At 48.1% G+C, this 19,950-nt stretch overlaps 2 protein-coding genes across 3 annotated transcripts in view; one reads left to right on the top strand and one right to left on the bottom strand.

The window, feature by feature from the left end:
• The window catches only part of LOC144144151 (uncharacterized), a 41,269-nt gene extending 38,399 nt beyond the window's left edge, over positions 1-2,870 (bottom strand). The window contains exon 1 of one of the 2 annotated variants that reach the window (XM_077675530.1): positions 2,387-2,870. In XM_077675530.1, coding sequence (XP_077531656.1) covers positions 2,387-2,565 — 179 coding nt within the window. In that variant the 5' untranslated portion in view covers positions 2,566-2,870. The remainder of the gene's footprint in view (positions 1-2,386) is intronic. The other variant, XM_077675529.1, reaches the window with a different exon arrangement.
• A 6,699-nt stretch (positions 2,871-9,569) lies between these two features.
• Positions 9,570-18,810, top strand: LOC144144150 (uncharacterized). The gene is made up of 2 exons (XM_077675528.1): positions 9,570-10,280; positions 17,022-18,810. Exons 1-2 carry the CDS (start codon positions 9,705-9,707, stop codon positions 17,454-17,456), a joined length of 1,011 nt encoding a protein of 336 aa, XP_077531654.1. The 5' UTR covers positions 9,570-9,704; the 3' UTR covers positions 17,457-18,810.
• The last annotated feature ends 1,140 nt before the right edge of the window (positions 18,811-19,950 follow it).

Raw genomic sequence — 19,950 nt, 5'->3', positions numbered from 1 at the left:
ACCGTTGGTCACTAAGGATAACAGAGTGTATCCCTAGAGAAGGCAAGCATGGCAGGGGGTGGCAGAAAGTGAGATGGGCAGATGAGATCATGGAGTTTGCGGGGATAAATTGGTCGCAGTTAGCACAGGACCGGAATAAGTGGAGTGGAGATCCATTAGAGAGTGCACCAACTAAGCTGAAATTGAGTGTATTGGTAGCACTGTTATCTCCCAGTAGTTTTTACAGGCACAAAAAATAGTCACCAATCCCCGCAGGATATTGGAGTTTTTCTTGCGCAAAGAAAGGCAAAATATCAAGATGTACATTGCTTTTGAGGTTAAAAGGGGCCACGCAGACAAAACGCAAGTTTGGTTCATTCGAAAGATCACCTCGTTAGCATCATGGTGACACCACTTTTAACGCACACTTCTCTCAAATAAGCCATATAATTTGGAAAAAAGGGAATGGCCATGCGACCCACTAGCTCATTTCCCGCAACAGAACCTACGATGTCATACCAGCCAGCTCTGCGATTGGCTGAGGCCAGCAAAAGCAAATTAGGCAGGGCTTATAAGCTTGCTGAAAGAGGTGTTTGCGCTTAAATGTAATGCCTATTCATTTTACGGCAGTAAGAATGTTGGGGTAAACAATGAAAGTTACGAAAATACCAATACCGATATGCACTGCCGTTGGTATTGGGCGCACTACACTTGTTTTAGCTGCCCCACAGCAGTCCTCCGCTTTGTACTTGTCATACACCGCACTGGTCGACTGGCATAAGCGATGTCTTACGTGGCCCCGTTTGTCGCGCATACCCCAAGTTTCACGAAACGACTACTTTCTACAGTAACAAAAGCAAGCCAGATGCAAATATAGTCAAAAACAAAGTGAAAGCGGGCAACGGTTCGTGGCTGAGTGTGGCAGCGCTGTCTGGGAGGACTGACGGTGAGCAGGCTGCAGAGCCTAATGGCGTACTGGAAGTTAGTTCGTTTGAAGTTCGTTAGTGACTTTTGGGCAGATGTCACGAAAACACGCGATTTGGCGGCAGAAGAAAAACTTTAACCTAAATTGATTAATACCTCAGTGAATGCGGCATCGTTTGCTGCCGAACAAGCGCTCGGGGCACTAAAAAACACGAAATCTTTCGAATAGAACAAACTTATACTTTGTCTGCATGGCCTCTTTAATGTAATCTTGAATTCACAGCGCAAGCAAGAAACGAGGACGATAGGGAGCACGAGCTGGGTGCGAGCCTATCTTCAGTAGTACCGCAATATTGTGCAGAAATAAGCATAAACTGACGAGGGAAATTATTGAGGCTCATAAGATAGCAAAAAGAGAAGAAAAGTGTGTAAGTGTCCCTTCTGTCGCGCTATCATCAGAAGAAATCAACTATCTAGTCTACGGTTTGTAAGCACATGGTGGTAGTGATGCCGTGGCGGAATTGTTTTATTTTCACATGTTATGTGTCGATTTCTTTGTTGCCTTGATTTCTGCTGTATTTATATGCCAGACGTCACAGCAATAAACTTCAGTTGTTAGTCAGTGCCTGTGTGTCGTGTTCCCTATCGTCCTCGTTTCTTGATTGCGTTGTGAATTCAAGATTACGGAACACGAACTCGCCCAAGCATCAACTTTAACCAGTTATACCTCCTTAATGTGTTTTCATGGTTCAATGACCACTTCAAGTGTGTCTCGCAAGACCAGTGTTCATTCTGCCTGCAAAACCTTCCGGTAAACCTGGTAAAAGTACACTGCAATGAAAAGTGTGTGCCAAATGGCAGCTGGCCCTTACTCCAAAAAGTTGGGTAAGCAGTTTGATTACGGTACTACTATTCAACAGAACTGAACATTTATTCTAGCCTCTCACTGTAGTTAAGGAGTAGCGATTGAGGCAGCATCACAATCCCACTACACATTTAAATTCCGCGGCTCTCCGTTCAGAATGGTAGTCCACATGACGTCACAACCTAATCTCAGACAAGTACCACAACCCCATCCTGTCAGGGCAAAATAGTGTATGCAAGAGAATGATGTTGAAGTCTGGCCAAAGCCGCTCCAGCACCACCACCTTCCTTCCATGCCCGCACCTTGCCACAAAAATAATTGCGCACAAAACGCCCGCAGCTTTCTTCTACCCAAGTGATAGAATCGCAGGCACCTGGCACACATCTATACTCCAGTAACTGTTCTCTCGGGACAGCATTGATTTTGCAATCGCCTCCTAAACCTGCTCCTATCCACTGAGTTGTTTGGTGCACACAAGACCAGTCGGCGTTTTCAAAGTTCGTAATTGAGCCATATGCAGTATGCTGGCTACGTCCACTGGCCTCCGCAGCCCTGCTTACCGTCACCAGTCAAGACATGCGTGTGTCCGCGCCAGTTTACGATCAGGCCCTTACAAACCTAGTGCACATGCTGTTAACGAAATTGACGATCCACGACGTGCACGACTCGTCGCCGTACTTCTTGAACCATTCCTCCGCGTCTTCAGCAGTGTAGAGGTTCGCCCGCAGTATCTTCATGTCCGGTGTAGATCCGTCGGTGTCCTCGACGATCACGGTGCCTACCGCCGCAGAAGACATCGATTCGCAGTGCGAGCCGCGGTCGCCTACAGAGCTACACAAACGCAAACGAGCACCGACGAATCACACTTTCAACGCGCTGCTGTGGGGCCGTGACTTCACCTTCGACGATGCATGGGCACAAGCGCCTCCCGAACGTCTTTGACAACCGTAACATAAAAGCAAAACACACGCCGTTCCAGGACATCCGCGGGAACACACACAGATGAAAACTTCGAGCCGTGTGGGCAAAGAGCTGGTGTCCACGGCACTGCTTACAATTACACGTCGAATTCTGGTCGCGTCGTAATGCTAGCAATAATGTTTCACGCACTGCACATCACTCTAATTTTGCATATTTTGCCGCCGCAGCCGTGGTCGCCTCCATCACAATTTCACCAGCGGAGGGGAGGGCATGGGAGAGGGCTATGGGGGAGGGGGCAATCGGAGCCAGCCGTAATCGATTGTATTTTTGAAATAACTAGCAGCAACTTGAAAATTAATACTTTCATGAGTAAAAAAAGTTACTAATGCTTCACGCTTATTCGTTACTGACGTAATCATAAAAGTATCTCTTAGTGAAAGCGCGCGACTTTCAATTTCATCGAAATGAAAACGGGTGCTTCTTCGCGTGCAGGGGCTCCACGTGAAATACTTCACAATGAACTGCAGCCCCAACAGCCCCTCGAAAGACCGCAAGAGCGGCAAATAAGGCTTTGCCTGGAAATGACCACAGCGCATTCGATATGCGACTGCACTCACCTTCCACAGCTTTCCGCCCGAGAGCTGCATCTCGAGCGAGTCGGCCGCGTAGACGCAAGACAAGCGTCGACGTGTTCTCCAGCGCTACAAACATGTGTCCCATTTCGAACGTGCGGTCGTACATTCGGCAAGAAGTATAGGCCAGAACGTTACCGGCAAATTTAGGTTTGCCTTTAAAGGTGAAGACAAAATACAAGTTAGGGTCATTTTGTCCTGCTAACAACGACACCAGTTTTATCGGAAACTTCAAACAAATTATCGAGCTATTAATGAAGACATGAAGCAGCGGCGATTTCTGTATGGATACACAGAATCTTGTTGGCGCGGTTGGCGGCCGCCCCAGCTGCCGCAGCCGCCGACCTAAATCACCGCCAAAAAACATATGACTGCGATATGTATACCTCTAGTTGTCTTCGATCGTGTCACTGAATGCCAACGTGCAATATTGGCTATGTTTTAGGGATGTCAACCGTATATGGTTTGGGGTTGGCCCACGTTACATCGTTCCTGACAATATTACGTCACTGTAGCACGGAAAAATGTCAAAATTTGGCTATATATATCGTAATTCTTGCGGTTGTTTTTAAACGTCTTTCGTGGCTGTAGCGGAGTTGAATGTGTTACCAAAGGCTAGTTATTTCATATTGAACAAGGTTGTATTTTGTCTTTACGGCCCCCGCCACGGTGGCTGAGTGGATATAAGACGCTGTGGTGTGGAACGCAGGGACCCGGGTTCGATTCCCGGCCGCGGCGGCCGCTTTTCTGATGGAGGCCCCGAAAAGCAAAAACGTCCGTGTGTACGAGATTTCGGCGCACGTTAAAGATCCCGAAGTGGTCGAAATTAAGGGGGAGCCCTCCACTACGGCGCACCTCATCGCCTCTGTTGCGTAGGTGCGTTACTCAATATATGGCCTCTTTAAAGGGTGCTCTTCAGCATGCCAAGTTGCATTGCAGTGAAGCTACGACACAAAATGGAGTCAACGGTAGCAAGTAGGGTAGTGTTCTAAGAAAAAAAAAATAGCAGCTTAGTGTCGTGTTGCGGCCTAGAAGTTGGCCGAGTGCAGCTGGGCTGCCGCAAGAACCTGGAAAGGGACAGAGCCGCCGACGATGCGGGCGAGATAATGACAACCTTTACATGCCACCAGCGTACATATATAACAAACACACATGTGACTGGTGACGTCACGTACAAACTGCACGTGGCGCGTCGGGGCGAAAGCAGCAGATAACACGGGCACACGATACGCGGCATAGGCGCTATCAGCACACTTAGCTCTGCTATGCCAGGATATACGTAGCCTGAGTTAAGATTTATTCTTAGCTTTCCTGGTTGTCTAGGATTAGCTTGATTATCGTGCTTATGGCTGCTTCAATGACACACACGGTATACGTATTATGTGACGCATGTATATTTATCAAGCGGCTCCGGCGCAGCGTCGCCAATCGCCCCAGAGCTAAGCTGGTTCCACAGGCGTACGCCGTGGTGTTGCTGCGACGCACGAGCGATCGGGTCCACACCCGCGGCCACCCCTCGCATGATCATCAAGGGGACCGGGCCGCCACGTGCGGAACGGAGGTCGGCGAAGACGCTGGGCGCGTGGGGTGTGGTTCCACAGGCGCACGCCGGTGTTGCTGCGACGCACGAGCCACCGGTTCCACGTACACCCGGCCACCCCTCGTATGATCATCAAGCGGACCGGGCTGCCACGTGCAGCGCTTGCACAGCACGGCTCTCCAGGAGCAACGCGAAACTGCTCAACCTCGGCCAGTGAAGCTCACGTGCTACAAAAAAAAAAAAAAAAAAAAAAAAAAGAAGAAGAAGAAGAAGAAAACTCTGCGTTACACACCTAATGTAGTATACTGAAACTTTTTGTTCACGAATGCCACAATTAAACGTTCACTCTTGTTGCGCACGTGTAGACTGCGATTGCGGGTGGTGGTGTCGAACCACTGCCCGTTCCGCAGCAGTGTCCCCAGTCACTTTTTCACGGAAGTTCGGTAAAAGTGCCGTGGTTTGGTAAACGAAGCTTGTGTGGTAGGTAGGGTTGCATGTATTTTTGTCATGCCTGCAAACAAGAACTCCCGTCTCAACATGCCTTTGGAGCGCGAGGCATTGGAGAACGAACGTCCCGACGTGTGCAATTAGCACGCGGTCATTACGGTTCATCACTTGGATATGCATCTTCAGTAGATTTTTTAATAATAGGCACCATTCGGGAGATCAAAAAAGCCAAAATAAAAGTGCGTGTATGTGTGCGACTTCGTTAGGGATAACCTCCGGCAACTCTCAAGAGCACATACCCAGCTTTCTCGCTCAAAATTACAACCTCTCGGGAACCTAGAAAAACCACTTTAGGAAAATGATATTTGGCATAAAGCTAGAAGTCAGCGTGAAGATTAAAACGCTAAAAGAATATTTCAGGTTTCTGAATATTTTTTTGTGTAATTCGCTGTCAAATCTAACTCCCCATGCATTTCTATGGGATAGTTCCCATGGCTCAGGAACCCAGTCGCGCAACGTGCGCGACTTGAAACTGTGCACAAAGCATGCAAGTATTCACCTCAAATATTAGCTGTGCAAAATAACTTTTCATTTCGCTAAAAAATTGCAGAGTAATCACTGTTGAAAGGACTGCCATGAGCGGGAAAGCTGCACATGAATAAAATTTGCTCATACCTTTCACCTAAGCTCTGCGTCCCCTTAACGTCGTGTGCTAAAGAAAACCATCCATAGAGTGGAATGACCCAGGCACGGAGCAAGATATAAAGAGGAGCGCCGACTGTGGCCCAGAAAAAATCGTTTGCTCGGGCCGATAATGTCCACGCGCCGCCGGCCGCCCAGCTTTCCCTTTGCTCTCTTCCTCCTTCGTTCGCCCTCTCGTCGCTGTGCCTCTGTACATGGCTCTTCCCTTCTTCGCTCTCCCCAGAGGCATCTTTTCTTGCGCAGCGACGTCTGTCTTATGCCTGTCCTACTACGCAGGAGGCATGCGTGCACGCGCGGAATTTAAACACCCGTGCGCGGCCGCAATAGACGGCGCAGATAATCGCACGCCACCGCATACATGGCGATCGCCTATTCCCGGAACGTTTATTCTGACATTATGAAGATCCACTAAAAATATTGTACTAACCCAGCACATGTAAGACGCAACTGAACGACGATGACTTCAGAAGCACCAAAGAATGAGCAAGAGTAATATGGAACGCCACAACATAGTCTAGCGTGATTCTTGATTGATTGATTGTAGAGTTTAACGCGCCGACGCAACGCAGGCGATGAGGCGCGCCGTAGTGGAGGGCTCCGGATTAATTTTGACCACCTGGGGATCTTTAACGTGCGCCGAAATCTCGTACACACGGGCGTTTTTGCTTTTCGCCTCCATCAGAAAAGCGGCCGCCGCGGCCGGGAATCGAACCCGCGACCTCTAGCGTGATTCTGCTTACGACGAATCGATGCAGCGCAAAGGTTACCCTCTGTTGTTATCCCGCTCTCCGGCCGCGTGCTTAATTATTTATGCTGCTTCTGCGCACGAACAACACTTACGAGGGTCGCCCGGAGTCTCCATCGGCAAACGGCAATGATGCACATTTCTGTGCCAATGACTGAATTGGACGGCTGCCCTGTTGTATCAAGTGCACAAAAACACTGTCAGCTTGATAAGGAACCTAAGAATATCAAACGCATACTTCATTTTAACTCATGCCGCAACTTACCGCCCGATGTTCACTGTCGCTCTACGGTCGTGTTATCTCGTCGATAACACCGCGACTCCAAATAAAATACTGGGATTTGTATGGCTGCAATTTTTTGGCCAACCAGGGTTCCCGGCGTTTTTTTATTTTTTTTAAGCGGCTGACCAGCAAAACAACCGGCTCGTTAAACCTTTCCTTTCGGCGAGTTATCGCGAAATGAAGGCTTCTGAAAAGACCGCACTGTCAGGGACTTGATCTTGAGCAGATTGCTACGTCGCGGGCAGTCGCGGGTGATGTTATCGCATTTCTGTTCTTTTCTGATGAGCGTGTAAGTGCCGGCCCGCGTTCTAGGCACACTCTGTTTTGGACGCAAGTTGCAGAACTGCGAGAAAACTGAGGGAACTTTTATAATCGCTAGTGATCAAAACCAATTGCTCCTTTCGCCTTTTGTAAAACCTGTTAAAACACAGCCAAATTGTTATTCCCAAATTTACAAAACGGAGCCACATTTTCGGCGAGCACCGCGCAAAAGGTAGTGTTTGTATAGCAGCCATATGTTTGTGTGTGGCCTCTATATTTTGTTTTCCCGCCATGCAAACCAATCCTTAACGTATCTTTGCCGTACGGCGACTCAATTCCTTCGGGTCCGGGTTACCCAGAAGGTGCTGTCGAGCAAGTTAATCAACTGTGCGAAGGAGGCGCGCCATGACCGCGAAGCGGCGCCAAAGCAGGCCCAAAGCAGTCCGTGCCCAAAACTACCGTTGCCGAAGCAGACGACAGAGCCGACGGAATGCGTTCCGCCAACTCGCCCGCCGGCGCACGGGGAACGCCGGCCGCTTAGCCGCCGCCGGCCCCATTCGCTGCGCCATCTACATTGTGCTCCGCGAGTTATGGACATTAAGAGCCCGCCGGAGAGAGCGAAGTCGGCGCTCCTGTTTATCTTGCTCCGTGGACCCAGGATTTTTTTTTCGAATCAGCGCTGTTCTTTTTCGGGCAAAGCTAGCATATCGTTGCTGTCACGTTCCTCCTCTAAATCTTTACTAAAGGAACCCTTGGTCGGCTGCTACCAGTGGCGCAGTTAGATCTATTTGGAAAGTGTTACACGCCGCCGGCAAAATAAGAAAAATAAAAAATAGAGAGTATACCCAGGTGAAAATATTTTTTTCCAGCCAGAAATTTCTTCTAGCTAGAAATTCTATAGGCAGAATTCTTAGCTAGAAATTCAGTTTCTAGCTCGATGATTTATAGCTGGATTGAGATTTTGTTCCGGCTGGCAGCTGGCATTTGTCAGTCCAGCTGGAAGGCAAAAAAAAAAAAAAAACTGCAAGCTGGAAATAATCGTCTCTAGCTAGAATAAGAATTTTTCTAGTTAGAAGGTGCGTGATCGTTCCAGCTAAATAGTCACAAATGAAGCTGGAAATTATAATGTCTTGCTGGAGTGGCTTCCATTTAATTTCACGGGGTATACGCCTGGATACCTGAATAATATATGTCATTTTTCTGCACGCATAAATTTCTGGGGTATTCAGCTGACACCGAAACGCGCTGGTTCACCACGGGGGCGCGAAAGCGTTCATGATCGATTATGCTGTTAGTGCGTGCGGGGAAGACTAATTAACCTAAGCCGCTCAAAATGTTGGCATACTCATAATCCCGAGAAAGTGATGACGAATTAATCTTTCGATCGGTCAGAAGGGCATTGCGACAACGTCGCCGCGTCTCCTACCAACTTTCACCAGCAGCCATCGGGTCATATGACAAAATCTCTTGCTTGTTTGGCGGAGACTGAAGCTTTCGAACCATTAGACTAAGTTCTTGAATCGGACGTATCTTTACGGAAAACGGGTCTGTTTTAACTTTCCCGATTACAGAACACCATCACTTGTCCTCGAAATGCTGCTTTGAAAACAATGGTCGCCTCTTTGATTGCTTGGATACAAATCTGTGCATGGAGTAAAGGAAAGGTTCCGTGAATCCGTGGATTGATTGGTTGATTGACGGCTTGGTTGAATGAATGAGCAGAAGTTGGCTGGAGTGGAATTTGTACAATGCTCATTTGTCTAAAAGGGGGGAGTTCTGTTTTCCCAATAACACAGTTTTAAAATCTCTGCAATTGGTGGGCCCGACAAACGTTTACAAACGTTGCACCCGACTGGGATGAGGATGCAGCAGTTTGATGGTGTACAGAAGAGCTTTGAACAGTAACAAGTCCGGATAAACGGCAAAGTGTCCGCCCCCGGAGGATGCAAGACTCACCAACGCGCGACTTTTCTGCGAGTTATTTATGCAAGCCGGAATGCTGCGAAAAGGGTTTGTTCTTGTGTGTCTTCCCAATGCAAGATATTGAACTCGTGTCAACCCTGCTGTCGGTCACCCGATAGAAAACAGATCTAGTACAGCCAAAACTCGACCCCTTCCCCCCCCCCCCCCCCCCCAACAACCACTTCATCATCACTGCAAAAAAAAGGAACAGAAAGAAAGGCTTAATGGCGCCGTCCTTTAATCGCTTCAGGGGGCAGCAACCATTCCTCCATGGCAGCAACTCCATGGGATCCTCCATTAAAGCTAGCTTCCGCTCTGCTGCTTCCGGTTGCTTCTCGCGGGCGTGGACGTGTTTACGTTTCGAAATCACCCGAGCCACTGATCGGAGTATCCTGAAAGAAGTAGCATTCACCGTGAAAACAGTACGATGTCATCGCCTCGCGATGCGTTATACCCGTCGCGTCGCTCTACTAACCATCGCCGCCGCGGCAGTTTTTGCCATCCTGATTTTGCTCAAGCGCCCCATCCGCGCGGATCGTCTGTCCACCTCCGCGCGGAACTGGTGGGCCGGCGACATCGTGGACTTCGGCAGTGCCGACAACGTGACGGGCTTCGAGCACGCCATCGTGCCCAACGTGGTGCACTTCGTGCGCCTCGGTAACGCGTCGCTGACGTTCGTCGAGGCCGTGTGCATCCGCGCAGCGTGGATCCAGCAGCGGCCCGTGTCGCTGGTGGTCCACTGCGACCGCTGCGACGAGTCGACCCGGTCGAGTCCGCACTGGCCGCTCGTGTCCGCCATCCCCGGCCTGAGGCTGGAGACGATCAAGAGGCCCCGGTACGTGTTCGGCAAGCGGCTCAGCTCCATCTACCACGCGTCTGACATAGCGCGGCTGCGGATACTGCGCAAGTACGGAGGCATCTTCCTCGACGGCGACTCGTACCTCGTCCGCTCCCTCGACCCGTTCCGGCACTTCGAGATGGCTCTGGGCTGGTATCCGAACCAGGCTCTCGGCACGCAGGTGAGAATGCGCTGTCTCTCTGCGCACTGTTGTACCGCTGCACAAAGTTCTTGTCACAAGCGTGACAGTTGCGGACATTTGCGCGGTATGTGTTTGGGAACTAGGCGCGGCTGAGGGCGGTGGGGAAGAGTTTGCTGGCAGGCGCCTCGCAGGCGTTGTAAAATCCCTCCCAACCCTTTCCGAGACTCCGTTACGTTGCTGTGGCGTAGCAGCACCTTTAAGAAAAGATATGGCAAACCGACCTGGAAGACTTGACAGAATGAAGCACTGGACTCACAGTTGGGATCTACTCAAGAGGTATCTAATCTGAACAGATGACTAATGACGTTTTTTTTCTTTTGCCGTAAGGGCCAATGACGTGAAACAATTTTCGTGATGCAGCAACCTAACGCAATGGAAGAGTCACTGCACATTGCCGTTCGCCAATACAGCCACGTTGCTGCGAGTGCTTCTCTGGTCAATTTGCGCTCTTTCCCATTAGAGGATGCTGCAGTTACATGCACACACATAAACAGGGGTTGTACGTCTGGTGGAATCGGCGACGAAACGCACGTTCTTCTTTGTCCCACATATGGCCATTCAAAGTCGATCGAATCGGTCAGTGCTCAGCTTATTCATAGCAGCATGAAAGCATGCAGTGTCCTCGTCCTGTGTGCCTCACCTTTAGTCCCTGTTTCTCGCTCCCCTGTAGTATTAAAACAGTGGTCTCATGGTTTCAGTTTTGGCTAGGCTCCACAGAGCAAATGAAAGCAACCCGAACATGTACTGGATACGGACATTGCTATGAGTAAACTGCGTAGGCCACACAATGCTTGCTGCTATAGGCCCTTGCTCCTACCATTTCTTGGTGACCAGTGAAGTTTCTGTCTGGCTTGAATTGAACAACACTGCAAAAGTCAGTGACAGAGGCTGCTGAGCGACAACCCGATCTATTGCTTGTCGCTCTCACTGGTTGCATCGCTTACCAAATTCTCCATGTGGTTACACCTTTAAGTGCTGCTGGGTTGAAGACGCAAGATTCCAGTTAGGGGAATTATACAGGTTCACCTACACCAGGTGTCGCATGTCTTCACTCGCAAAGAAGGACACGGCAAACAGAGGAAGGTTGAACAACGCTTATTTATCTCTCGTGAGGCGAACCCCCAAGCAAATAAAACAGCAAACAAAGAACAAAATGGCACAAAACTATATAAAAGAAACTTGTAACCCAAAATGACTAAATAACCCTGAAGCAAACAAAGTTGCCATTTGCTAAAGCCTGTATGAAGTCATAAGGCAAAGTTTTTTAACTACAAATGCCAGTCATTGCAGTTATAACTAGAGTCAAAACTACAGCGCCAGTCACTGGCAGTGGCATGTCCGAGACATGGCAAGGGTGTGACGAGTTAGTGGCACCGTAGCGAAGTTGTGATGGGTTTCAGCTGGAGTAGTTGTACTTGTGGAAGTCGGACCTGGATGGCTGCTCTCGGGGTAGCTGTCGACTGCAGAAGGCACCGGCAGAACCCGGAGTGTCGCCATGGGGGCCGTCAAAGCGAGATCGACGGCGTGATGGCGCAGCGCAAAGACCGTTGACTGTTGCCGCTGGGGCCAACAAGTTGCCGGAGCGAAGCGAAAGCTATAACCGATGTGCCGTCAGTTCGCTCCCTCCCAAACTTGCATTGCGACATCGATTCCCTGGTCACCCCTGGCTTGCTTCTCCATGACGTTAGCACCTCCTTGTGCTGCTCCTTCCTGCTGCACGTCTCCACTATGGGTGTCCTGCTCCAATGCTATATATTTTACGATTGGGTGCTCTTGACATTGCCTAATGCGTCCCTCCTCTATTCAATGCTGCTGTCCATTTTTCAGCAGTGAGCTCCTTGATTGGGCTCCTTCATGGGGTGAAGTCCAACTTCCACAGCTTGTTCTTCCTCTTCGGCACTCGTCTTTGTACCAGGGTTGCTTTTTGTCCACCATCCTCTTCAGGGGTTGCCCCGAATCGTGACATCAGCGAGCAAACGAGCGCACTGCCCCACCAGCCTAGGTCTCGGCTGCTATGGGGTGGTATTTGGCCCGGACCTTTTAAAATCCAATAACAAAGCTCATGGCTTTTGTTTTGTTGTCGGTACCGGTATAGAACACTGGAATTCGATTATACTGGGTTAACTGGGTTTATTATAATGTAGGAACAGATAGCGAATACAAGCGACTGTTATCATGATGTCTGAACCCTGTCGGCTACTTCACTCTCTCTTATGTGCTGCAGCCATCTTGTATTTTGCCTGAATATGGATCTCGGTTTCCTTTAAGCATGTTGTGTTGACATAGCAATCTTGCCCATTAAAGTTCGCCGTCACCTCGTACCAGCAACCTTTCTGGGCATTTAAGAATGCAACCTATCCTTGCAGAAAAAAGACCTTTTGGGTCACGCTACTGAACATTTTCTTGGTGGACAGCCATGTTTGTTAGGAAATTTGTTTCGATAAATCTGACGAGTAAGACTTGCTGCTTGTGCCATGTACCAGGAGGGCAGTGAAGCTGCTTTTCTTCATTTGGGCCTGTCTTCTTCTTACCTTCTGTGTTGGTACTGACACTTCTAGCTGCACTTCCCCCTTTTCCTTTTGCAGCCTCTGGCATTTGTTTCTGATTTCTTTTGCCTTCTTGACAAGTTTTGTGATGTTTACGACCGACAGCATTGTTTTTCTGCTTCTTATAACCGTGTGACCACTTTTGGCTTAGAGGCTTATAGCTTTGAGTAAATAATTTTGGTTGAATTACAAAAAAAAAAAGAAATCTAGAGGCATGCAGTAGTCGTATGTGTGAAAAGTCAGCGAATGTTTTAAACTTTCGAGTACTGGAGCGAATAACACAACATTCAATTCAACTACGAATCAAACAGCGCTTCCATGAAATTTTGAATAAATTTTTAAATTATTTTGAAGTTTGAAAACATGCACTGGTGTTTACTGCTAGCAGCGATGGGCTTTGCTGCACTGCTCTGGTGACGTGCGGCCAAGCGACAAGAGGAGGTGCTTTCGAGGCGCACCTCTTACCTCTCTTTGACTCGGTTCAAAAATATCCATCTCTTCGATTCGAAAATATTTGCTTCGATTCGTGGTGGTTCAAATAAAATAATTACATGCATTGAAACAAAGAATCACTATTCGCGCACTCCTAGTACGCGAAAGGGCACAACATTAATTTCTGATGCTGATTCAGGACAGTATACCATCTCAGAAGGGGAACTTGGTAATGTTCCCTCGACCGTTCCTACGTTGGGCTCACTAGGCATCTGGGTGACCTCTGGTAAAGGAATGGGGTGTTATAAACTACAGGCACGGTAACTTGCATAACCCCACCGACGGCATCCTGATCTGGGCAGGCATCAATTGCATTCGTAGGCCTGGGAAAAGAAGGCCCCGCATTTCTTCCCAAGCTTTATTCAAAGCAACCTTGGTGCTATCATGAGCCACCTGATTCTTCTGGTATCTGCCACACCCGTGCACGGGGCTGGTGTTCATCTCTTGGTCCGTTTTTATGAAGGAGTGCTGGGTACCTGGGAAACATTGAACAAACAGCATCCAGCTGTAGTCTTGGAAGTTTCAGGCCCTTGCTGTAATCACTGTTCATGAACTGAAGGCTGCTAATTTTACTGCGGTCACTCAGAATTCGTGGCTTTTTCCCGGGGCCTGGAACTTTTGTAAAACTAGCGCCACAACAGAACGTCACATGCCTGCATTAGCTACGAGAAATACGCAATATTAGGCAGCTGTTCAGCTTAGTTGAAATTCGTTTAATGAAAAAGCTTTCCATCTACATTCAAAGATGTTCTCTTCAGTCACAGCTGGCATACCAAAATTACAAGAAACTCATGAAACAAATTCTCTTTGCCATGCTGGTGCTTGTCTTGGACAGCGGGACATAAACTTTCACACAATATAATAGAGTGCTGGAACTACGGTACAAAAAATTCAGTTGACAGCATGTGTACACAAGCTGGATGGCTAGTCAGCAAAGACTACTAGTTGCAACGACTCGGTAAACAGAATGAAATAACATTAATGGCAGACCTAGCAGTTGCGCATATAGCAGATGAATAGCGGACAAGAAAGGGTGGCCAACTTTGTAAGCGATGACCAAATGCAGTACATGCCAGTGCAGCGGTGCTGGAGAGAACTTAAAAAAAAAAAAAAAAGTCAGACAGGCAAAATTAAATCTCTGAACATGGGCAAGTCGCCATCTATAAAGCCGCTCGTGGTAAAGAGATTTTGTTCTAGGAGAGGTATGAGTGAGTAGAGGTGTTTGAGACGCTCGAGATTTACGCACTAAACTCCTTCTCAAAGGATGTTTGGAAAAATTATGTGGCACCTGTAGAGGAACAGCATAGGGGTGGGTTTGGAGCTAAACGTGAGGGTGTGTGAAGTAATCTAAAAAGGCTATACAGAGGAGCTGCCCCAAAACAAGAGTAATCAAATAATGAGAAGGAATAGATGCGCATGATTCCCTTGGATTGCACTGTATACAGTGCTAGGTCAAAAGGCAAGAAAGCAAGTGGGCGAAACTTCCTACCAGATGTCACAAGTGAGTCTTTCGAAAGCGATGACATTACAACATTTCTCTTTTCATTCCTCTCCTCATAGATCCCCCTTTGTCTTTGATGAAGGAGGACGATCTCAGTCGTTACTCCACTTGCTGGCTAACATGCACAGCAGGTCATACCCAGCTTAATAAGCAGCATCTTTCATGATAACGTCAATGTGTCGTGATGTACATGCATGCCTATGAATGGACAAATGTTTGCTTAGAGCCCTGGCAGCCATCGTTACACTAAAACGACCCTTATACTAGGCCACTTTCAAGCAACACTTTAGTGTGGCAAACAGCGTACCTCACCGTTAGCAATTGCAGTGGGAGTGGATGCGTTCGGTGTTTCACTCGTGGTGTAGAAACTTGGGCTTCACGATGCACCTTTAGAGAAAAGCTTGAAAGGGCCCTGCAGCACTTCCGGCGAACGCTTTCCCTCTTTCCTTTGTGTGTGGATCCACCGCAAAAGCTATTATCGCAGCACAAAGCGGCACTGCGTTATTTGCTCGTCTTAACAGATAAGCCTTCCAGTTCCTGCCTCGATTTTGTTGCGATTTCCTTCAAAGTGGCCATCAAATGCACTATTTGCTGCAGCCAGAAGGAAGACAGCCAATACTCGCGACATCACTCAAGCAACGTCATTCCACTACTCAAGCCAAGACCAGAGAAGAGAGAGAAATGTTTGTTTCGTGGGAGCAGAGGAGTAATTTTCGGCTGCAGTACTATGTGGGCCCTAGTAAAACTAGATGCACTTGTAGAATGCACTTGTTGACGACGTCCTGAAAGCATTTGAGATTTAGAAAAAAGCTGAAAAAGTGTTGCACGGTAGAAAGGGTACCAAAGTAGGGTGAATGGTGCACCTAGTAAAAGGTCGGTGCACTTCAAGGATCCCCAGGTGGTCCAAATTACTCCGGAGTCCCACACTACGGCGCACCTCATCGCCTGCGTTGCGTCGGCGCATCAAACCCTGCAATCAACCTAGTGAAAGGAAACTTAAGCATTCAGGATTAGGGAACATTCGTAGGTTTAGGTCGTTTGAGTGAGTTCAAATAAAGTGAAATCGGTAGTTGCCTGAGTAGCAGAACAGAGGAATCGCATGAAGTGTGAGGGCACTTAGAGGCTACTTGGATTAGGTTCTAAAATTTGGTTGTAAACCTGCACATTGGTAAATCCATTTTGTTGCCAGTGTTACCTTCTGGAAAGCTGTTCAAGGGCATCGGGTGCTCTTTCAAGGGGAGGGTAGATAATATGGCTCAAAAATTCTCTTATAAAGTAATTTCAGGGCGCAGTTTTCGTTCACTTACTTTTTCTTAGTACGGCAAATTATGCACTTTTCAAGCTGTCTTAAAAAATACCTAAAGCCGTTCCATTCAACGTGAAAGCTGACGGAAGTGAAGAGAAAATGATTTACCATAATGGGCTGTGGCGCCGTTATCCGTTCACTGCTACCACCCAATGCATTTGAAATTTCCCGCCTCCGTAGTGCTCGCGCACCCCGTGCCTGAAACAGCGCCAGCGTTGCACTGTTGAAAGTGCCGGCGTTGCACTGCCACTTTTTTTCGCTTATTATCGCAAAAACCAACCCAACGAGCGTTCTGAACGTAAATGAACGTGGGTGCGGCTGGTTAATTACGTGTATTTTGCGTCAAATGTACCTGCAGGTTTTTTTGCGCTAAACAACGGGGAGATGTATGACAAGCGCCAGCGTTTCACGAGTTTCGAACAATTATGACTATTTAAACTGCTTGGTTTTTGAAGCCTGTGCGGGACGCCCTACGATGGAACGCCGGGCTCTACTTGGGTCCGTTATCTCGTGGCACCGCCCGATTTTGGCAGTCGTTTGTCATCAACCATTACAGCGAGCTACGATGACAAAACGAGCCCCCAAAGTGCTCTGAACTTAAAAAAATAATTTTGTAAAAGCATGGAGGCCCTGAGGCCTTCATATTCTTTCATAAGACAGCTTATTAATATGGTGCTCGAAATATCTTCCGAGCAATGTATCTGTGTGTTGTAGTGAAGCCAACTTAAAAAGGGCTTGGAATATAGCAGAGCAGCTTATGCATTCATCCGACAATGACGAGTTGAAAGGGAGTTTCTGCGAATATTTAAGTTTCAAACTTATACATTTCAAGGTGACTTGGCACTCAATGTTCTCCCCTCTCTCCCGTGTCCCAGGTGCTGGTGGCCCACAAGAACGCCCGGTTCCTCAAGCTGTGGTACAACTCGTACCGGTACTACCGGGCCGAGCTCTGGTACTGGAACGCCGGCCGGCTGCCCACCGAGATGATCCTCGTGCCTCACCCGCACCTGGTCCACCGCGTGCCTTACGACTTTGGCGTGCACAACGTGGCGCACCTCCTGTACGGCGTCTGCAAGCCCGACTGGCGGCGCTACTTCGCCATCCACCTGCTGTTCCGCCACCGGGAATACCTCGTCGCCTCCGACACCTTCGGTCCGCTGACCGTTTCCAGTGTGGGTCGCTACAACCGGACTTTTGGCCAGATGGCCAGGCTGGCCCTGTTTGGAACCACGAGAATGGGCAGCGGCACCGTGAGGGACCCCGGGTGGTTTTTAGAGAACGAGCTGGAGTACGTGACTGATGTGTGCTGATTTCGATATTTTTCTTTCTAAGATAGGTACAAGCCCGGTACTTTCAGTGCAATGCAGAAGGTTAATTAAATGTAATGATATGCAAAGTAGTGACCCCGGATCCCAACCATGAGGCAGGGATAATTGGAAGGATAATAATGGGGTGGAGTGCATTTGGCAGGCATTCTCGGATAATGAATGGCAGCCCACCATTGTCCCTGAAGAGGAAAGTGCATGGCAGCGGCATCTTACCGGTGCTCACCTACGGGGCAGAACCTTGGAGGCCCACAAAGAGGGTTCAACCTAAATTGAGGACGTCTCAGCGAGCAATGGAACGGAAGATGATAGGTGCAACATTAAGGGACAAGAAGAGAGTGCAGCGGGTCAGGGAACAAATGTGTGTTAAGGACATGTTAGTAGAAATTAAGAAGAAGAAATGGACTTGGGCCGGGCATGTAATGCGAAGGCAAAATAACCGTTGGTCATTAAGGGTACCAGAGTGGATCCCTAGAGAAGGCAAGCGCAGCAGGGGGCGGCAGAAAGTCAGGTGGGCAGATGAGATCAAGAAGTTTGCGGGGGTAAATTGGTCGCAGTTAGCACAGGACCGGGACTATTCGAGATCCATGAGAGAGGCCTTTGTCCTGCAGTGGGTGTAGATAGGCTGCTGCTGCTGCTGATGATGATGTTGATGACTGTTAAAATGACCTAACAGAGAACTATGTACACTCACATGTACCCACGTCTACAGCCCATCACCTTATTGACACACATGTGAGGAAGAAGATACAAGCAGCTCAACAAAACCGTATCTAAATCTGTTCTCTAGAAAAGTTAATTACTTCTCACGTGGTGCCACTTGTGCAGGGCTGACACAACTGCCCCCTTTTTTTGTATGTAGAAGGCCTCTATGCTGGGAGAAGATAGATAAGTGATGTAACACTAGCTTGAACATGGCTTGATAGCGGGTCCCTCACTGCTGAGGGATGTGCATCTATGAGTGCGATTTTCGATGTTCCTGGAGCCGAACGTTAACGCACCTGCCAGGTTGGCCAAGGTGCATGGAGTTGCATGAAAAACGTGCGACCACAAACGAAAATCAGTTGCATGTCAGTGCTGTCATGTCCCTTTGTTTTCTCAAACGTCAGTGTCTTTTTGCATGGCACATACCTGCCATGAAGTGAAACCCACTAGCCCAGCTGTCGATTCTGTTAAATGGTTGTAGCTTGAGTGGAAATGCTTTCAATCAACCCTTAAAAATGAAGAGGGTTGTAAACACTGCCAAATTGCCTTACGTGATGAATGTTTAGGCCACGTTGCAACTTTTTTCAGCTGATATACATGCGGTTTTTAATAAAAAAAATTCCATTATTGTGTTCTTCTTTTCTTTCTTTTTTCATACCATAGTCTCTGCTGACTCACTCACGCCGTCTAAGACCGCACATTGGCAAGTTCACAAGATGAAATTTAGCGGATTGCTAGCATGCTAGCAAAATGCGAAATTTGTGTGTTAATGAGCAAGAATTCAATATTGACCATAAAACGTGCAAAAATGAATTTGTGGCTCCGACTGCGCGAAACGACAACGCAATATATGCCTGTCTGATATCATTACTTGGTATTATCTCTGCCCATAGGAGACAAACAAAGCTTCTAGACTTTTGCTGTGGAGTCAGATAATAGTATACGTAAGTTAAACAGCAGAATAAAGCCGCAATTCAGCGTCCCTGTAATTCAGTGGGATGTACGAGAAGTGATGCTGCAAGTGTGTGGGCTAAAAGCATGTAGTCCCCCCCCCCCCCCCCTCCTACTCCCCCCCCCCCATGCACACTCCTTTTTTTTCGTCATATGCTGTTGTCACTGACTCAAGCAAACGAACGCTGCTAGAACGCTTTCCTAAATTGTGTGAATTGGGCTGAACCAGAGAAGACGTAAAATATTAATCTGTGATTTAATCATTTAAGGTGTACTGAAGTACAGCCCACATTAATTTCTTAACGGGCTTTGGTGCGCAGCATTCAAAATCTCTTCATCAGACATTATTTTCAGTCTCAATGTGTGAGAAAAAGCTGTGGAAAAGATATAGTCGAACAAATTTAGCACCAGAGCTTTCCCTGACTGTTCATATGTGATAATAGCTTGCAGGAAGGTGGGAGGAGCGATTTGATGACCCATGGTCACCCGCAGAAATTTATGCGTGGGGGGGGGGGGGGGGGGGGGGGGCAAAATGTCCAATGCGCGACGGGGCACGTAAATTTGACAAACAAAACAATTCTATAGAAGGCTACTTCCGAACAAAACGGGCTGTCAGTTAGCGTGCGCTTTAATCCATTTCTTTAATCTTACCATAGAAAGTATGTACAGCTCTTTACGAATTCGACAGCTATTCGCGGAGGGGTTTGGAGTCGGTAACTTTACGGTTTGGTGCAACCACAGAAACACCTAGCTCGCACCGGTTTAATTTTAACTCGAAATTTACACTCCTATTTGTGTACTGCTTTGTTCAGCAGTAGAGAAG

This window comes from Haemaphysalis longicornis, unplaced genomic scaffold (genome assembly GCF_048455015.1).
Source record: "Haemaphysalis longicornis isolate Haplotype H1 unplaced genomic scaffold, Haemaphysalis longicornis Haplotype H1 scaffold_63, whole genome shotgun sequence".
Lineage (NCBI taxonomy): Eukaryota > Metazoa > Arthropoda > Arachnida > Ixodida > Ixodidae > Haemaphysalis > Haemaphysalis longicornis.
Note: the sequence above shows the minus strand (reverse complement) of the source record. Positions and strands in the feature narration are given on the sequence as shown.

Coding starts and splice junctions, on each gene's coding strand:
- LOC144144150 (XM_077675528.1), top strand. CDS start 9,705: ATGCGTTATACCCGTCGCGTCGCTCTACTAACCATCGCCGCCGCGGCA. Junction 10,281..17,021: donor ACCAGGCTCTCGGCACGCAG/GTGAGAATGCGC, acceptor CCCGTGTCCCAG/GTGCTGGTGGCCCACAAGAA.